The sequence below is a fragment of the Macrotis lagotis genome, chromosome 2, assembly GCF_037893015.1.
Source record: "Macrotis lagotis isolate mMagLag1 chromosome 2, bilby.v1.9.chrom.fasta, whole genome shotgun sequence".
Lineage (NCBI taxonomy): Eukaryota > Metazoa > Chordata > Mammalia > Peramelemorphia > Peramelidae > Macrotis > Macrotis lagotis.
The window spans coordinates 164,047,910-164,065,935 of NC_133659.1; the positions used below are offsets into that span (position 1 = coordinate 164,047,910).

General features: G+C 42.2%; 2 protein-coding genes across 10 annotated transcripts in view; one reads left to right on the plus strand and one right to left on the minus strand.

Moving 5' to 3' along the window:
- The window catches only part of GON4L (gon-4 like), a 108,102-nt gene extending 97,709 nt beyond the window's left edge, over positions 1-10,393 (plus strand). For 4 of the 7 annotated variants that reach the window (XM_074223270.1, XM_074223269.1, XM_074223268.1 and 1 more), the window contains exons 29-32: positions 3,641-3,833; positions 4,237-4,813; positions 4,891-4,993; positions 5,670-10,390. In XM_074223270.1, the coding sequence (XP_074079371.1) occupies positions 3,641-3,833; positions 4,237-4,813; positions 4,891-4,993; positions 5,670-5,819 (1,023 nt within the window). In that variant the 3' untranslated portion in view covers positions 5,820-10,390. The other 3 variants (XM_074223271.1, XM_074223272.1, XM_074223274.1) reach the window with 3 other exon arrangements.
- Positions 6,226-11,884, minus strand: MSTO1 (misato mitochondrial distribution and morphology regulator 1). Of its 3 annotated transcripts, none has more exons than XM_074223277.1 (14): positions 11,663-11,874; positions 11,397-11,532; positions 9,553-9,622; positions 9,390-9,465; positions 9,030-9,084; positions 8,798-8,942; positions 8,587-8,704; positions 8,376-8,510; positions 8,103-8,255; positions 7,727-7,858; positions 7,456-7,640; positions 7,169-7,273; positions 6,753-6,865; positions 6,226-6,506 (listed from the first exon to the last, which is right to left on the minus strand). In XM_074223277.1, the coding sequence occupies exons 1-14, from the start codon at positions 11,744-11,746 to the stop codon at positions 6,295-6,297; spliced, it is 1,719 nt and encodes a 572-aa protein (XP_074079378.1). In that variant the 5' UTR covers positions 11,747-11,874; the 3' UTR covers positions 6,226-6,294. The 3 variants fall into 3 exon arrangements, with proteins under 3 accessions (XP_074079378.1, XP_074079377.1, XP_074079376.1); XM_074223276.1 differs by having other exon boundaries at positions 6,226-6,509; positions 11,663-11,871; XM_074223275.1 differs by having other exon boundaries at positions 6,226-6,865; positions 11,663-11,884.
- Between the last annotated feature and the right edge of the window lie 6,142 nt (positions 11,885-18,026).

The following is an 18,026-nucleotide window of genomic DNA, read 5'->3' on the forward strand; positions in this document are numbered from 1 at the left end:
GTAGATGGTAAAAGTTGGAAGCAAAGAGACCAACTAAGAGGCCACTTGTAAAAGTCCAGGTGAATTAGAAAAAGAAACAGTTTTAGGAGATCTTGTAAAAGATAGAAATAACAAGACATGGCAGCATATTAGATAAACGTTGAGAGTAGGAAGGGTTAAGGATGACTTTGAAGTCATGAAACTGAATAAATGGAAGAAAGGGTGGTGGGTGTCCTTAACATTAATAAGTGGAGTAATTAAACACCAACCCTGGACTCAGGAGAACCTGAGTTCAGATTTGACTTCAGACACTTGATACTCATTGTATGACCATGGGCAAGTCACTTAATCTCATTGTCCCACAAAAACCAAAAAAAGAATCATTAATATACAAGTTAGGAAGAAGGAAAGTTTTTGTAGTAAATTTAGTGAGTTGTGTTTTGGACAGGCTTAGTTTTGATGAGTTTAAATTATTCCATAGAGAGTTGGTGATGTAGAAATAGAGCTCAGAAGATAGGTGAAGTCTTCACAGTTGGGTAGAATTCTGCTTACAGGATATTATTTCTGACACATTCATATTTCTGACATCTCCCAAATTATCTTGTCTAATTTGCAATTTTCCCCTATCTAATGCCTCTTATCCTATTTCTTACAAACACGTCTCCCCAATTCTTTAAAAGAACTGTTTGATCAGGGGTAGTTAGGTGGTGCAGTTGGGCAAGTCACTTACCCCCCGCCCCCAATTGCTTTACAAAACCCCAAACAAAAAATCCCAAACAAAAAAAAACTACTTGTTCTTATCATAACTTTTTCTTTTATGAAAAAATTCGGAAAAGGGTGGGTTGTATCCCACTGATAGTTTTTTAAATGAAATCTTGTCTATCTATATATGTGTGTGTGTGTGTGTGTGTATGTATATATATATATATATATATATATATATATATATATATATATATATATATATGAATGGTATAAGATATCAGTCTATACTCAATTTCTTGACATTTGTCAGACACAAGGTCATTATAAACATTTACTACTACTGTATATTGTATGTCTCCTTTGTTCCACTCTGCTCCTCCACTCTATTTTTAGTCAGTATCAGATAAGTGTGAAATCTGGTTTCCAGATTGCTTTCCAACATGGTTGGATGAGTTCATAATTGCATCAGTAGTTTATTATTGCCCCGATTTTCCTACATTCCCACCAACATGTTATTTTCTCATTCTATCATTTTAGTTCATCTGATATGAAATGACATCTCAAATTGTTTTAATTTGCATTTTTCTAATCAGTAATGATTTAGAGCATTTTTTCATCTATATATCATTGATTTCTTCGTTAAAAACTGCCTCTTCATATCCTTTGATCATTTATCCATTGAGGAACAACTCATTCTTATAAATTTGACAGAATTCTCTATATACTTGAGATATGAGACTTGTATCCAAGAAACTATTAATTTTCCCTCAATTTGTTCTCTTTATAATTTTTTCCTTCTAATCTTGGCTACATTGGTTTTATTTGTATAAAAATTTCTACATTTAATGCATGTAATCAAAATTAGCTATTTTATATCTCCCAATGCTTTCTATCTCTTATTTATTCATAAATTCTTATACAATCTTTAAGTCTAATTTTTTTATGGTATCTTCCTTTATATCTAGGTCATATATCCATTTTGGCAGGGGGAGTTATACAAGACAATGGGGTTAAGTGACTTGCCCAAGATCACATAGCTAGATAATTATTAAGTGTCCAAGGTCAGATATAAATTCAGGTCCTCCTGATTCCAGATCTGGTGCTCTATCCTTTGCACTACCTAGCTGCCCCAACATATCCATATTGACCTTGTCTATCTATATGTGTGTGTGTGTGTGTGTGTGTGTGTGTGTGTGTGTTTGTATATGAATGGTATAAGATATCGGTCTATACTCAATTTCTTGACATTTGTCAAACACCAGGTCATTATAAACATTTACTACTACTGTATATTGTGTGTCTCCTTTGTTCCACTCTGCTCCTCCACTCTATTTTTAGTCAGTATCAGATAAGTGTGATAATTACTGTCTTATAATATACTTTAAGATCTGGTACTGCTAAATCTCCTTTCTTTATATTTATTTTCATTAATTTCTTTGATATTCTTGCCCTTTGGTTGTCTAAATGAACTTTATTATAATAGTTCAGTAAGGATTTTTTTGATAATTTAATTTGAATGGCATTGAATAGATTATTTTAGGTAGAATTTCCATTTTTATATTGACTCTGCCTACCTATGACAATGTTTTCCCTTTTGTTTAAATCTGACTTTGTATATTCATGTGGTTCCTCAGTTTGTCTTGGCAGATGCTCTCAAAATTTTATGTTATATGCAGTTATTTAAGTGGATTATCTCTTACTTTCTCTTGCAGTGTTGTGTTGGTGAGATGATATATATATACATATATATATATATATATATAAATGCTGTTGATTTACGTTTATGTGAGTTTATTTCATAACCTGCTACTTTGCTAAAGTTATTGAACTACCTTTTTATTTGAATCTCTTCAATTTTCCAGCTGTATCATATCATCTGCGAAAAGATAGTTTCATATTACCTTCATTGCCCGTTTTTATTATTTCACTTTAGTTTTCTTATTGCTATTGCTAGTATTTCTATTAAAATATTTAATAATAATGATGACAGTGAGAATCGTTTCACTTCTGATCTTATTGGAAAACATCTAGCTTATCTCTGGTACAACAAATGTTTATTGATGGTTTTGAGTTAGATGCTTATCATTTTTAGAAAAAATCCATTTATAAAAAAAAGGCCCAGGCTCACACAGCCTACTGTCTGAGGTCAGATCTGAACTCATGGTTCCAGAGCTAGTGTTCTATCCACTACATACCTAACTGTCCTTATGCCTATGCTTTCAGTTTTTAATAAAAATGTCTTTTGTCAAAAGCTGTTTCTGCATCTACTGACATAATTGTGATTTTTGTTACTTTTATTCTTGATAATCAATTATGTTAATAGTTATTATGTTTAACCACCCCTAAATTCCTGGTATAAATTCCACTAGTCTCTTAGCTAATAATCTTTTATTTAGTGTTTTTGCATCCATATTCATTAGTGAACCTCTTTCTTTGCCATTTATTCCAAATAATTTATTTAATGTTGGAATTGGTTGATTTTTAAATGTTTGGTAGAATTCACTTATAAATCTATGTGGTCCTACTTTTTTCTTTGGAAGCTCATTTAAGGCCTGTTCAGTTTCTTTTTGCAAAATAGGTGTGTTTAGATATTGTTTCCTTTTCTGTTAATGTAGGCAGTTTATATTTTTCTAAGTATTCTATTTCATTTAAACTATTAAATTTAGTGGTATATAATTGGGCAAATTAACTCCTAATGGTTGCTTTAAGGTTTTCTAAAAGTGAAGTAGAGGTGCATTTTTGTAGGATGGATGGGGGCAAGGGTTAATGAAAGAACATGGTAAAATTTTATAATGGATTGCAAACATTTGGGTCGTAGGATCACATCTTTAATAAAATTACACATTTGTTTTGAGGAGGTCCTGGACTATAAAGCAGGGAGATTAATTATTAGTCCTTGGGCCTTCTTCCCTTATTGAGTCCCAAAGAGATTCAAGATTCCAAGTCATCCCTACAGGTGTATGAAAGCAAGGCCTGTAAAAACAAGGATCCACATGAATTACTGGGTGCAAGCCCTCCCCCTGAGGCCAGCCCTACAACTGATGCTAAAGAGGCCAAACGAAGCAGAGAGACAGGAGAGGAAGAGACCCTGGATGAGCAAGATAGCAGAGCCCCTAGAGCAGCCAGAAAAGGGGAGATGCCTGTTCCAGGTGAGAACATAAACCTTTATATCATTTCATCCCAGCCTAATCCCCTTACTTCCTCACACTGGAAAATAGTTTACTTCAAACTGCTACTCTCACAAAAATATACTTGTAGATTTGTTTTTGTCACTTCAGATCTCTTAAGAGAGCACTTAAACTTGATTTCAAGCTGCAACACAGCCTCCTAACCAGTCCTCCAGTGTCTTTTGTCAGTCTAGTCTTTTTATGCAAACTTAGGGAAAAAAAGACTAATCCAACTTTGTTTGTAGTTATTTCATGGTCTAAAATTAATCCAAGAAGAGCACCCCATAATCAGCTTGTCAGCTGATGTTTTTCACTTTATGTGAGGTTAAGGTCCTCTTTGATCTCATATATTGTTTCCTTATACCTACTCTGTGTTTCTGAGCAGGATTGGAAATGGGAGAAACATTGCTACCCCCTGGAGAAGGAAACTCCCCAGACAAAGCCCCCTTGGATGTCCCAGCACCTTGTTCACCAGAGAGCCCTCAACGTTCCCCTAAAGCTGGACTTGTACCCAACTCAATCAGAAGCCAATTTGAAGCTGAAGGAATCCAAAGCTCACCCCTTAAATTGCAAACCTCGAGTGAAGCCCAGCAGGCAGGGTCCATGCCAGGTTCTGGGAAATTAGTTGCTGCTGCTGGGTACCCTGCCTCCACTGTGAGCCCTGTGTCCTCTAATACCACAGAGGTTGGCAAAGGTTGGGGCTCTGCACAAGGGAAACCAGACACTTCAAATAACTGGCTGCACCCTGGCAGGATTCCCACCACCCTTGAATCTCCCCCACCTTTAACTACCACTTCAGGGACTATTCACAGAGTCCCCATTGGAGGTTCATCCAAGGAGGACAGTGGCCTACATATCAGGGGCCCTGATGGAGAGCAGCAGCTAAAGGCTTCAGAAGCTACAGTATGTGCCAACAACAGCAAGGTCAGCTCCACTGGGGAAAAGGTGGTCCTCTGGACAAGGTAGGCATGGATAACATATTGGGAAGGCAGGAGCTATGTAAGGTTCCCTATGGCCATCTTGGTTGTCTGTGTTACAGGGAGGCTGACCGAGTGATCCTTACCATGTGCCAGGAACGAGGGGCACAGCCTCAGACTTTCAGCACCATCTCACAGCAATTGGGCAATAAGACTCCTGGAGAGGTAAGAAAGGAGGGTTTTAGGATATATAGACCTATAAGAGGAAGCTCATGTTTTTCTATATGGGTAAGCATGTCTTTAATTTTATCAGGAGCTTGGGCACTCAGAATGTCTTGGCAAATGGGGGGTGGGAGCAGGGGAGGAGTGTTGAAGGCCAAGAAGTAGTATACAAATTTATCACTGTCCATTCTCAGTGGTCTTTCGATTCCTAAGACAGTAGAACAGAATGAAAAAGGTATAAGGTGTTCTTGGACCCAAAGGAAGGGTAGGGAGTGTGCCAGTTCTGGGCTCGTTCTCTGATAGGTCAGTCTTGGGAGAAAAGAAGACTGGATTCCATCTGCACAGCAGAGAACATGACAAAACAGAAGAGGAAGAGTTCTGGGGGAGTGACTTATGGCAATCACAAAAGCCTAGAGATTAGATATTAGTAATGAGGCAGAAGATAAGGATTCAAGGCCCAGCTTTGCTCAACAGGTGTGTGACTATATATGTAATGCATTAGGTCCTTTAATTATAATTTAAAGATAACATTTTCCCAGCAGGTATGAGAAATGAGAATGTGCTTTATGAACTGTACTGTGAGCTGCTTTTGTCAGGAGTGAGATTTTAGTCACAAGGCTTAGTTCAGTCAAGCCATAACATCAGAAACATTGGAGACACACCCTTTGTTCTCCCACAGGTCTCCCACCGGTTCAGGGAACTGATGCAGCTCTTCCATACAGCCTGTGAGGCCAGCTCTGAAGAGGAGGATGATGCTACTAGTACCAGTAATACAGACCAACTCTCTGACCGGGGGGACCTCTTGTCCGAAGAAGAGCCAGATGAATGAAATTCTGGAAAGACACTGGACCAAATCATCATGGCACCTTACAAGGAGAGATGGGGCTGCCCTAAGAAGATGCTCTCTTCCTGGTTCCCCATTATGGTCACTTTGGGCTCAGTTTACAAGGCTAGAGGAAGCAGGGAGTCCAAGAAAAGGAGAGAAATCAGGCCAAGAAGGGGAAAGGCCCTGGGGCTCAGCCTTCTTATTATTTGAAAGGAAGGCCTGTTATGAAGGCTGCACTGACCTAATTTTGTAAATACTGTACCTGAGAGGGTTGACTATTTCTCCGCTCTACTTTCCATGTTAGATATTTATTGTTTTGTGATCCGGTCACCATCTTTCTAAAGCATAATAAACAAGCCCTGTTGGTGTAGCTAGCCAGCCCCAAGACAGAAACTGCTGTACCCAGCAGTCATGTTTATTGAAAACTTATTTTATTTTTTTCTCTCTCTGGGCTGTGCATTCAGTCCATGAAAGGGATTCAGTTTATGAGGCTGTCTCCGTTTTTGTAACACTGGGCCAAGTTGTGTAGCTCCTGGATGGTTTCTTCCATGTCATCTTGTTCAACACCTGCTGCCAGAAAACTAGCCCAGCGTCTCAAGTCAAGGTTGGCCAATTCCCCAGCCAGCCGACTCAGGGCCCGATGCAGCAGTGAGGAAGAGCACAGTGTAGTGAGCACAGGGATAGTCTCCACTGCTGTAACAGAAAAATGGAGTGAGAAGGAAGATAACCAAACTGCGCCCTTTCTAAGAGGAAGAAAGAGACCTGATTTCCTAGAATGGATGAGTGATGGGCCAGTCCCAGACTGAGCCCCTTTCCTAGTTGATGGCTGCTTCCCCCTCACTACCCATGGAATAGAAAAATTCATTCTAATAGGACAGAGCCTTAAGTTAAAAGGGACTACATTGTGTTGGTGGGCATCCTTTGGAGTTTTCTTACCTGTCCCATTATGGGTGCTATCCAGGATCAAACCTTGCTGGTTGAGTCGTGAGGAGAAGAATCGTGGGTATGGAGGTACTACCCTACATGGACTCTGCAGCAACTGGGAGGAGCTGGGAAGAAATAGTTTGGGTTTTTTTTTTTGTGCAAAAAGTCTTTTTACACAAGCTTATATGACTCGCCCTTTCCATGACTGTGGGGTATAATAAAAGAAGTATGTTTCAGATAGGCAAACAAATGATGGTCTACAGAGTCTTAGAACATCACAGCTGCAGGAGACCTTAGAGATCACCATGGCCAAGAATCTGAGGCCTAGAGAATGGAGTGACTTGGGATAAAACTGGCAAGGGGAGAAGTAAGAGCATATTAAAGCCAAGAAATTATTAGGGTAAAGAAAGCATGGCATCTTTACATACCTCAGGACCCCAGGTTGCAACTGCTGTAAATACTGGGCCAGCACCTCCTCTCCACTAGTACAGGCATGAAGTGGAGAACTTGGTGACGTACCTGGGGAGAGCTGACTGCCCAATAAAATACAGAAACTACTGTTATCCAGAGCAAGTTAAATGGGTAAAGGTGGGGTTGGTCCCTGATATTCCCAATGACCTAATGTAACCTTGAAAGCACTGGCATGACTGGAAAAAGTCCCTCAGAGAGGGACTGAGTGGAAATGATAGGGACAGACACGTCTTCTGTCCCTTACCTGATCTGCCGTGTTTTGTCCACACCCCGAAGTACCACAGACTGTGCATAACAACGGGTGCCACTTGGCTCTCCACATGCAGAAAGCGGAGTCCAGGGTATGATCCCTCCAAACTGGGCCAAAGTATCTGGAAGGGAATGGCCAGGAGCCACTGGGAAGGGGATGGAGGCTCCAGCTGTAACTACCTTAAAATGGAGAAGAAAAATTAGATTATAAGATCAATAGTTTTATTTACTAATGACTTATAAATTTCTCCACTGAGTTTCCACACCTTTCTTCCAGAAAAGCTCAGCATGTCAGCCAGATGCACCATGGAAATTTGGGAGGAACACAGTCGGTAGGGCACAGTAATTGTGTCTAGGGCTGTAGCCAGGAGGGCACTGCTGTGGTAGGGCAGTGTGACCTGAAAAAAAGAGAAGGAATAATTAGAGAAGGGCTTGACTCTAGTCTGATCAAGGCAAATGTCAAGTATCCTGGGTAATGGTGGTGGGGTTAGGGAAATGAGCCAGGCAGAGAGAAGGATGATGAATAAGATCTGGTATGTATCTTTGACCTGTGGCCTAGGATTCCCCTCTTTCTCTCAGGCACAAACCTAGTAAAGATAAAGCTGGCTCCCCAAACACACAGAGATAATGTAAATAACTTACATCATAACGTAAATGTGGGAAAGTGACTGGGGGCTCAGGCCGAAGCCCTAAGCCACCCCCAAGGGACAGTGGACAGACAAGTGAGCTGTGAGCAGCGATGTTCACAAGGCCTAGAGCTGTGTTGAAAAGACGATAGAAGTTTTTCTGCGGCTCCTTGTGGAAGAAAAGAAAGGATGGCACTAAGAAAACCTTTCTCATGTCCTTATTTTCCCTCTCTCTGATCCCCTCCAGCCCTTCAGGTAGTAGTGCTACCTTTTTCCCTGTATCACTTACCCCTAGGGTATAGGGGCCAGGGAGCAGGCCCCAAGTCAGGATTCCCCGTCCAGCATACTCGTCCTGAAGCAATTCTGTTGCTTTAGCTCCTAGGCCAGAGAAGCCATCATGGAGGTCACACAGGACTTGAAAACCCTCAACAGGAAGAAAGACTCATGACTGATGAGAAAGAAATAGAACCTCCCTTGTTCCCACTTAGCCCCTTAGATACCTGCAAGTAGTCACACTCTTCCACGTAGAAGTGTAATCTGTCCTCAAGCTCTTCCAGGTAGGTAGGATCCCTTAAGAGGCTTTCACCTTGGCCAAAACCCTCAAGACGACCTGCCTCCCTACCAAACACAAATCCCATGGCTCAGCAAAAGTCATTCCAACCATAGGAGGGATCTAGGCAAACTTCTCACCAGCCCCAAAGGTCCTCATACCCATCATGGTTGTACTTCTGGATAATACAGATACTTCTGGGGTGTAGCTGCACATGAATGAAGTCAGACCAGACTTTGATGCTACCTTCAGGAGGGATTAGTGATTTAGGTGTGGGAGAAAAGGCTTTGGTAAATGATGGAAGACCTGAAGAGAAGAAGTGGAGGAGTTAGGCTTTTGTAACCTGCTTTGGGGTCCAATTTGGGGTCCTCTTCCCCCTGCCGAAGGCCTCACCTTTACCATTGGGAAATGCTTGGACCCTCCAGACACCATCACTACTCATCACTCCCTAAGAGAACAAGATACATACTTAATCCCATTCATCTTAAGAATTGGCATATCAATGAAAGTTTTAGTGTCTTACCAGCCAAACTTATTGAAAGAATTTCATTTGTAATGAAAGAAAAAATCATCCAATAATGTAGAGTGTTTTCTCAAAACCCCTTGGATACCAACAAAAGGGTGGACAGTAGGGTAAAATAATTCAAATCACTTTGGGATAACTGGATGTTTCCTTATGCCACAATAATTTAAGCACTGTTCTTTAAATGGGAAGAAGCAACCTGCTGCTGGGCCATGGGTTGGGGGCCTCACCTCTGCACTCAGAAGGTTTTGTAGAAAGGGGTTCTTGGCTTGTAGTTCCTCTTTGTGGGTTGTGAGTTTACCTTGCCTGAAATAAGGATCAACCCCAAGGTCAATGGTCCTAAAATTCCTTTTTTTAGGGCTATAGCCCTTTAAAACCCTCTTCATCCCTTACCAAGCAATAGCAGCATCCAGGTGTTTGTCTTGGTATAGTCCACCTTCTTGTTTCAGGGAACTCAGGCTGCCTGTGGAGAGGGAATGACAAACCTCAAAGGTAAAGGCCACCCAGGTGATTTTAACCATGTGAGCTCTCCAAATCTCTTTACCACATGAAACTACTTGAGGAATCTTTCTTGGATAGGCAGTCTAGTAGAACAAATACTGAATTGGGAGGAGCTTCAACCTTGCCATTTTAAAATTATATAACCACAAGAAGTGACCCATGTCAAGTCTCTTATCTGTAGCCAGTGAAATAAACCTGAGTGGGCTGAGTCAGGCAGCTGGAACTGCTACTCAGAAGCAACTTCTATTCATTCCTTGAGAGATATTAGTGAACTTCTATATGCTTCATTTATACCTACAGAGGGGATGCTACAGTGTTAGAGGCGTTTTTTGCAGGGAGGAAGGTATTTATCATGAAAAAAAAGTTTTTTAAAGCACTATATAGTATTAGTTTAGTTTTTGTATAACATAGGGTGATAGCAGTAGAGATTAATAGTTGGAGGATGTCATGATATTGGGCATATCACTTTCTCCTTTTTGCATCTCAGTTCACAAAGGGGCAGCTGGATCTCCTCTTTAGTCCTGTCTCTACCCTAGGACCATATTTATATTCTGTAGCTGCTGACCAACTAACTTATTACTTGGCAAGTCACTGCTCTGGATTGAGGAAGAATCTGCTATCTTCCTATGTTGTATATCCAGAAAGTTTTTTTCCTCCCTCTTTTTAAGTAAAAAAATTTGACTAAATTAGAATTTAAACAAATACATTTTTACCAGTTCTCATTAGGTATATTTCATTCCTGGTCAATAATCCATTATTTCTGTATTTTAAATGTTTTTATTTTAGGTGTCTATTCTTGGACACTTTTCTTAACAGACTCTTGACATTCCAAATCTGCTTCTCTCTTTGAACTATCTTGCCTTTTATTGGTAGCCATGGCTAAAAAAAAAAAAAACAAAAAACCTTGTGTGTACTCTTCAGGTCTCTAGTTTCTTTTTACTTAAAAACTTTTATCAGGGATTTCTAAGTTCCACTTGGCAATATCATAGGCCTATATGAATCATCAACAATGGGTAATAATCACATTGTTTGATAAATCTTCAAACATTCTCTGCTACATTCTGATTACTTAACCAAGGAAACTTTCTATTGTCAGATCATAAAGCGCCTATCTCTAATTCCCCCAGTAGTAGATTACTCCTATCAATTTTCATTCTTACTATCCACTCTGGGTTTTTTTTTAATCTTCAATTCCTTGGAAGACCAAAAGCATTTTCCTCTTCAGAAAGTCCAGTTCCCTCTTCATGAAGAATTTCACTATTACCTCCAAGCTTGTAGCAAGTTTTCTTTCTTTTTTCCTGTATCATATTCTTTCACTCTTCAATTTCTTAAAACCAGGTTACGATTCCTTTTCCAGAGCCTATCTTCCCTTATTTTAATATTTAATTCATCCCTGTTTTTTTATATTTTGAAGTAACATTTTCATTCTTCCTGACAAGCCACAAAATTAAGGAATCGTTCCTGAAACCTATTTCGGGAGGTATGCCAGCACTAGGAGCTTAAACGAATTCCCAAGGCTCACTAGATCACTGAATAACTCTCCTGAAATGCTTTTGTCATCTGAAAAAGTTGGAAGGACTCCGGCTGTAGGAAATGCATATGCTAGAAGCCTGGAACCGGTTCGACCTTAAATCAGAACAAAAGGCTGCATCACCCCCGGGGGAACCATCAGGACCCTGGCCCAGGGTCGGGGGCAGGAGCCCGGGCCTACTCCCACCCGCGGGGGCGCGGCTCACCCTTCAGGTCCATGAGGATGAGGCGGGGCGTGTAGGTCTCCTGGCCCTGCAGGGTCTGGCCCGCGCGGTACAACACATCGGGGCACAGCTCTCCGGGAAGCTCCTTGTCTCCGGCCAAGCGGCCCAGCGCGGCGTCCTGCGGGGGACGGGGGTGGCTGTGGGGGCCGGGGCGGGCGCAGGCCCGGGGCCGGCGGGGCCGCGGGGGCCCGAGTCCGGCGATCCCGCCGCCGGCGCACGGGTGGGGGTGGGGGTGGCTGGGGGCTCACCTGCTGGTTCCACCAGTGCGCCCCCACGAAGCCGGCGAAGTGGCCGAGCTGCAACGTGAGCACTTCGCGGGCCGCGCCAGCCATCCCGCTCGGCCCGCAGCTCCCGGCCGCCCGCTCCGCACCGATTGGCCCGCTCTTCCCGGAGGTGGGGCCGGCCCGCCTCGCCCCATTGGCCCACGCCCCTAGCCCTCCCCCTTCGAGCAACGATTCGTTGCGCTCGCCAACTGCCCGCCCACGTCCTGCTTCGCTGCGGGGGACGGTCCCGCCCCTTTCCGGCGCGCGGTCCAATCCGGCTTCCCTAGGAGTCCACTGGGTGGGGCGAGAGGCGGAGCTCCCGGAGAAGCGGGACTAAGCGCAGGCGCGCCTCTGTCCTGCGCAGGCGCGCCTCTCTCTCCCCTGGCCCGGGCGCTTCGCTCGGAGGTTCCCCGGTTCCCGGGCGCGACCCGAGGCCTCGGACCCGAGCGCGCCTCTGCTGAGCCGGCTAGGGCGGCTGGGCGCCCCATCACACCGCCCCAGGCGGCCCAAGCCCCGTAGCAGTCGGGGCGGAGCCCTCCGCTCCGCCTCCCATCTGGCGGCCTCCTGGCTTCCTCCGGGTCCCAGCGCACATCTCCGCTCTGCAGGGAGCCCTCTTGTGGGGCGGCTAGGGGGCGCAGCCCGGAGGACCTGGCTTCAAATCCGCCCCCAGACACTTAATGACCTGGCTGTGTGGCCTTGGCCAAGCCACTGCACCCCACCGCCTTGCAAAAACATCTTAAAAAAAGGCCACTGAGTTGTCCTGCTTGCTCCAACGTCGTTTGCACATCAGCGTCTACAGCTCTGAGCCGGGCTCCTTCCTGCCGCACACACCGCCTGCTCTACTGAGATGATGGAGCTCTTCTTCGCTTCTCACTTGTGTCCTCCCATCACTTCGCTTCCCCAGTCTCAGCCGACCAAGCTCTCTTCCTCCTGGTTAAAGAGAATAATGCCAACTTTTTCACAGCCTTCCCTCCCTCAAATCCGATTCCTTGGATTATCAAGGCATCACCTCCCTGACATGTCAAGATCCTCCTGGAGAAACAGCCAAAACAACAACAACAATACTGTTAACCAATTGCCTTTATTCCATTCTCTCCTTCAGGATCTCGATCCATGATAATCATAAAATCTCAAAATTCAAAAGCAATTCAGAGGCCATCTAAATTTGCAGCGAATTCGTGCAAAAAGAAAAAAACCCATTATGACTCACAAGACAAATAGTCATACAGCTTTTGGGAGAATCCACTGTTCCTCAGGGTATTCTACTTATGAATAGTTTAAGGGTAGGATATTTAACCCAATCTCTCAAGACAAATTTTCTTTTCTTGACCTTCACCCACTTGGTTTTTCCCAGTTGTGGCATCTGGGACCAAGCAGAACAAGCAAGAAATAAGAAAGACAGTCTAATTCCTCTTACAGAAAATATAGCTTTCCCTTGCCCATAGTTGAGAAATGCAATCTCTTGTTTATGGAACAGCTAAGAGGCCAGTATGATTACATTGAAAAAGACCTGGTAGAAATCATTCCCCAAATGATAAATGGTCAGATATGAACAGGCAATTTTCAGATGAAAAAATTAAAACCAATCTAAAATCATGTGAAAAATGCTCTAAATCACTATTTATTAAAGAAATGCAAGTTAAAACAAATCATGAAATACCACCTCACATCTATGAGATTAACTAATATGATTGTAAAAGGAAAGGAGAGGGATGTGTGAAAACTGAGACACTAATGCATGAACTGATCCAAGCATTCCAGAGAGCAATTTGTAAATATGCTCAAAGTACTATAAAACTGTGCATAAAGGTGCAGGTAGGTGGTGCAGTGGATAGAAGCACTGGCCCTGGGGTCAGGAGAATCTTAGTTAAAATTTGACTTCAGACACATAATACTTACTGACCTGTGTGATCTTGAGCAAGTCACTTAAACTTGCAAAAACTATTCCAAAACAAAACAAAACTGTGCATAAATATCCTTTGATCCAACAATACCCCTGCTAGATCTGTATTCCAAAGATATCACAAAAAAGAAAAAGATTCACATGTACAAATCAGAACCAAAAGAAAAAAATATTCATAGCAGCTCTTTTTGTGGTAGCAAAGAATTGAAAATCGAGGGTTTGCCCATCATTTGGAGAATAACTGAACAAGATGTAATATATGAATATAATGGAATAATATTGCTCTATAAGAAACAATGAACAGGCAGATTTTAGAAAAACCTGGCAAGATCTGCATAAACTGGTGCTGAGTGAAGTAGTGCTGAGAACATTGTACATTTTAACAGCAACATTTTGTGGTGATCAACCATGATAAACTTAGTCTTCTCAACAATACAGAGAACAAAGACAGTTCTAAAAAACCTGCAATGGAAAATGCCATCCACATCCAGAGAAAGAACTATGGAATCTGAATGCAGATCAAAGCATACTGTTTTCATCTTTTTAAATTTGTTTTTTCCTTCTCAAGATTTTTTTCTTTTGCTCTGATTCTTTTTCATAGCATGACTAATATGGGAATCTGTAACATGATTGTATGTATATATATATATATCCTATCTATCCTAGGGGAAGGGAAGAGGGAGAAAACTTTACAAAAGTGAATGTTGAAAACTATCTTTACATATAATTGGAAAAAAGGAAGGAAGGAAAAAAGTTAAAAGGAGGGAAGAAAAAAGAAGAAATGAAGGAAGGCATGAAGGTATAAAGTATAAGATGACTGGAATGGTAAAAGAAGTTTAGGTTACTGGTATTTAGAGTTTTGAATGTCAGAGTGTTTGCTCCTGGAGGCAACAGGAAGCCACTAGAATTTATTTTCTTTTTAATTTCTTTTTGATGGACATACAGATTTTATTCTGAGTTTTACAACTTTCCCCCTAATCTTGCTTCCCTCCTCCCACCCCCAACAAAAGGCAATTTTCCAGTCTTTATATTGTTTCCATGGTATCCAAATTGAATGTGATGAGAGAGAAATCATATCCTTAAGGAAGGAAAATAAAGTATAAGAGATAGCAAGATTACATAATAAAATATCAGGTTGGTTTTTTTTCTAAATTAAGGGTAATAATAGTCCTTGGTCTTTGTTCAAACTCCACAATTCTTTCCCTGGATATAGATGGTATTCTCCATTGCAGATAGCCCAAAATTGTCTGTCCCTGATTTTTGCACTGATGGAATGAGCAGGTCCATCAAGGTTGAACATCATCCCCATGTTGCTGTAAGGGTGTACAATGTTTTTCTGATTCTACTCATCTCACTCAGCATCAGTTCATGCAAATCCCTCTAGGCTTTCTTGAATTCCCATCCCTCCTGGTTTCTAATAGAACACAATAGTGTTCCATGACATACATATACCATAGTTTGCTAAGCCATTCCCCAATTGAAAGACATTTACTTGATTTCCAATTCTTTGCCACCACAAACAGGGCTGCTATGAATATTTTTGTATAAGTGATGTTTTTACCCTTTTTTCATCATCTCTTCAGGGTATAGACCCAGTAAGCCACTGAAATTTATTGAGGAGGATAGAGTGATATAATCAGGACCTGCATTTTAGGAAAATCACAAGTATCAATGGAGAATGGATTGGAGTAGGGAGAGATGTGAGAGATCCACCAGCAAGCTACTGTAATAATGAACTGAGAAAGACTTAATTTGAAAAAGCCAGTCTTATCACTATATCCAGGGCCATCTCCAGTCATCCCAATCTTAATCTGGCCACTGGTCCCAGATGACTTTGGAGGAGAATGTGATGCTGGTGACTTTGCACACCAGTGCCCCCTTCCTCCCAACTTGAATCCAATTCACTTGTATGACCCTGATGTTGTGATCTTTGAGAATGAAGGACAAACAACAACCTCCTTGAGTAATAGGAGCAACCCCACTACTGAGAAGTTGAGCTGCACAGCTTACTTAATTCCCTCCTTCCTTCCTTGCCACCTACCTTCCTTCCTTCCTTCCTTCCTTCCTTCCTTCCTTCCTTCCTTCCTTCTTCCTTCTTTCCAGGCTGAAATAGGATTGCTTGACAAGAAGTTTTAGCCTTCATAAGGAGTAAGACCATATGAGGTAGAAGTAGAGGAGAAAGTGGCAGAAAGAAGCTTTGTGATAGGAGCCTAAGTAGAAGAGAAAAGAGGAACACACAGAAAATGAGTTTATTTTTTTTTTTAATAAAATTAGGCAAAGTTCTCAGGTAAGAGAGTGGAAGGAAGAGGAGTCATGAGAAGAATAAAAATGTTGGGAAGAACCACTGTAAAGACTGATAAGGTAGATACAGGAGGACTACCTAGCAGGTATGAGGGCCTAGTTGGTTATATAGTGGAATTTGTAGAAGTAAACAGAATGGTTGTGTGATCTTTGTCTATCTTCAGAAGCACTTGTATGGGTAAGAAAGGGGGTGAATAGGTATTTTGCGGAATAGGGCCAAGATGGTGGAGAGAAGACAGGCACGGTTCTAAAGTCTCCTGATCTCTTCCCCATCTATCACATGAAACAAACCTCTTAAAAGAAATCTGAACCAGGAAACCCAGAAAGAAAAGCCAGGAGAGGAAAATCTACCTCAGGATTTGTCTCCCGCAGCAGCCTTGGCTGAGTACCGGCAGGTGAGTCTGAGCTCCCAGGGAAGATCAGCCAGATCAGCTGAATCGGAAACAGGAGTCTGAGGGCCCGAGAGCCCGACCTGCTGGATCAGCGGTAGGGCTGTACGAAGGGGGCTTGGGTCCGCAGGGAAGCAGAGGCGCTGGTGTTGGTGCTGTCTCCCTGGAGCTTGGGGAAGGGGCTGCGGGGAGAGGTCTGGTGCAGGAGAGCTGGGGACACCATCCCTGGGCTCCTCAGGTCTGAGAAACTCTGAGCCCACATTGCACTGAGGCCTCCTTCCAAACAAATGCAAACTACTTCTGCCTCAGGCCCAGGTGTGTGAGCAAAAGAACCAGCCCAGCTGAGGAATCACCTCAGGCCAGGGTAAAGCCCACCATTGATTGAAGGCAAAAGAATTCAATAGCTCCAATTCCTTCCCTTAAGCAAAGGGAGAAGGCCTCGCAACCAAGGTCACAGACATTCCAGAGAGGGCAACTGGCACCTCCTACTGGCCAGCCAGAGAAACTGCACTCAGTAAAGCCTTTAGAGATCCCAAGCCCAGGTGAACCAGCCCCACCCAACTCAAGGTCTTAGCATAATGAAGAAGGGTCAGTGGAAAGGTGGATCCATAGAAAAATTCCTGGAAGGGAAAGACCCCAACCCAGAGAGACCTGGAACATCTGAGGAGAATACAATCTGGTCTCCAGCACAGAAAGACTTCCTTGAAGAAATAAGGAAGTTTAAAAATCAACTGGAAAATTTGGGGGAGACAATTAATACCTTGCAACAAGAAAACAAAACCTTAGAAAGTAGAATTGGACAAACACAAAAGGAGAATAAATCTCTCAGATCATCAAATGGCCAATTACAAAATGAGAATAATTCTCTCAGATCCTCAAATGAGCAAATGCAAAAAGAAATTAATTCTCTCAAAACCTCAATTGGTCAAATGGAAAGCTCTTTCAAAAGTAGAATTGACCAATTGGAAAAGGTTAATGAAGAAAACTCCTCCCCCAAAAAAATAATGTAGTCTACAGAAACTAATGACTCCATGAGACAACAAGAGTCAGTTAAACAAAATCAAAAAATAGAAAAAATAGAAGCAAATGTGAAATACCTCATCAACAAAAGCACTGACATTGAGAATAGATCGAGGAGGGGAAACCTGAAAATTATAGGACTTCCCTGAAAACATTGAAGAGAAAAAAAGCCTGGACTTAATATTATAGGATCTAGTGATGGAAAACTGCCCTGACATCATCGAATCGGAGGGCAAAGTAGTTATTGAAAGAGTACATTGATCCCCACCAGAAAAAAGATCCTAAAATGAAAACATCAAGGAATGTTGTGGCCAAACTCCAGAACTATCAGATAAAAGAGAAAATCCTGCAAGCAGCCAGAAAGAAACAATTTAAATATCAAGGAGCCACAGTAAGGATCACGCAGGACCTGGCTGCATCAACTTTAAGGGATCGAAGGGCCTGGAACGAGATATTTCGAAGAGCACGGGAGCTTGGAATGCAGCCAAGAATCTACTTTCCTGCAAAGCTGAGCCTTCTCTTCCAGGGAAAAAGATGGACATTTAACGAAATGGAAGAATTCCAAAAATTTCTGATGAAAAGACAAGAGCTAAACAGAAAATCTGGATATCAAACAGGAGGTTCAAGAGACACATGAAAAGGTAAAAAAAAAAGTGGGGGGCGGTAAAAGGAAAAAAATGCAATCCAGCAAGTTGAAACTGGCTATATCCCAGCATGGGGTAGGGGTAGATACTCT

Bases quoted from the DNA above. Each gene is read 5' to 3' on its own strand.
- MSTO1 (XM_074223275.1), bottom strand. From the start codon at position 11,746: ATGGCTGGCGCGGCCCGCGAAGTGCTCACGTTGCAGCTCGGCCACTTC. The intron at 11,533-11,662 runs GTGAGCCCCCAG...CGTCCCCCGCAG, and splicing joins CGCACTGGTGGAACCAGCAG to GACGCCGCGCTGGGCCGCTT. The intron at 9,085-9,389 runs GTGAGGCCCCCA...TTGTTCTCTTAG, and splicing joins AAAACCTTCTGAGTGCAGAG to GGAGTGATGAGTAGTGATGG.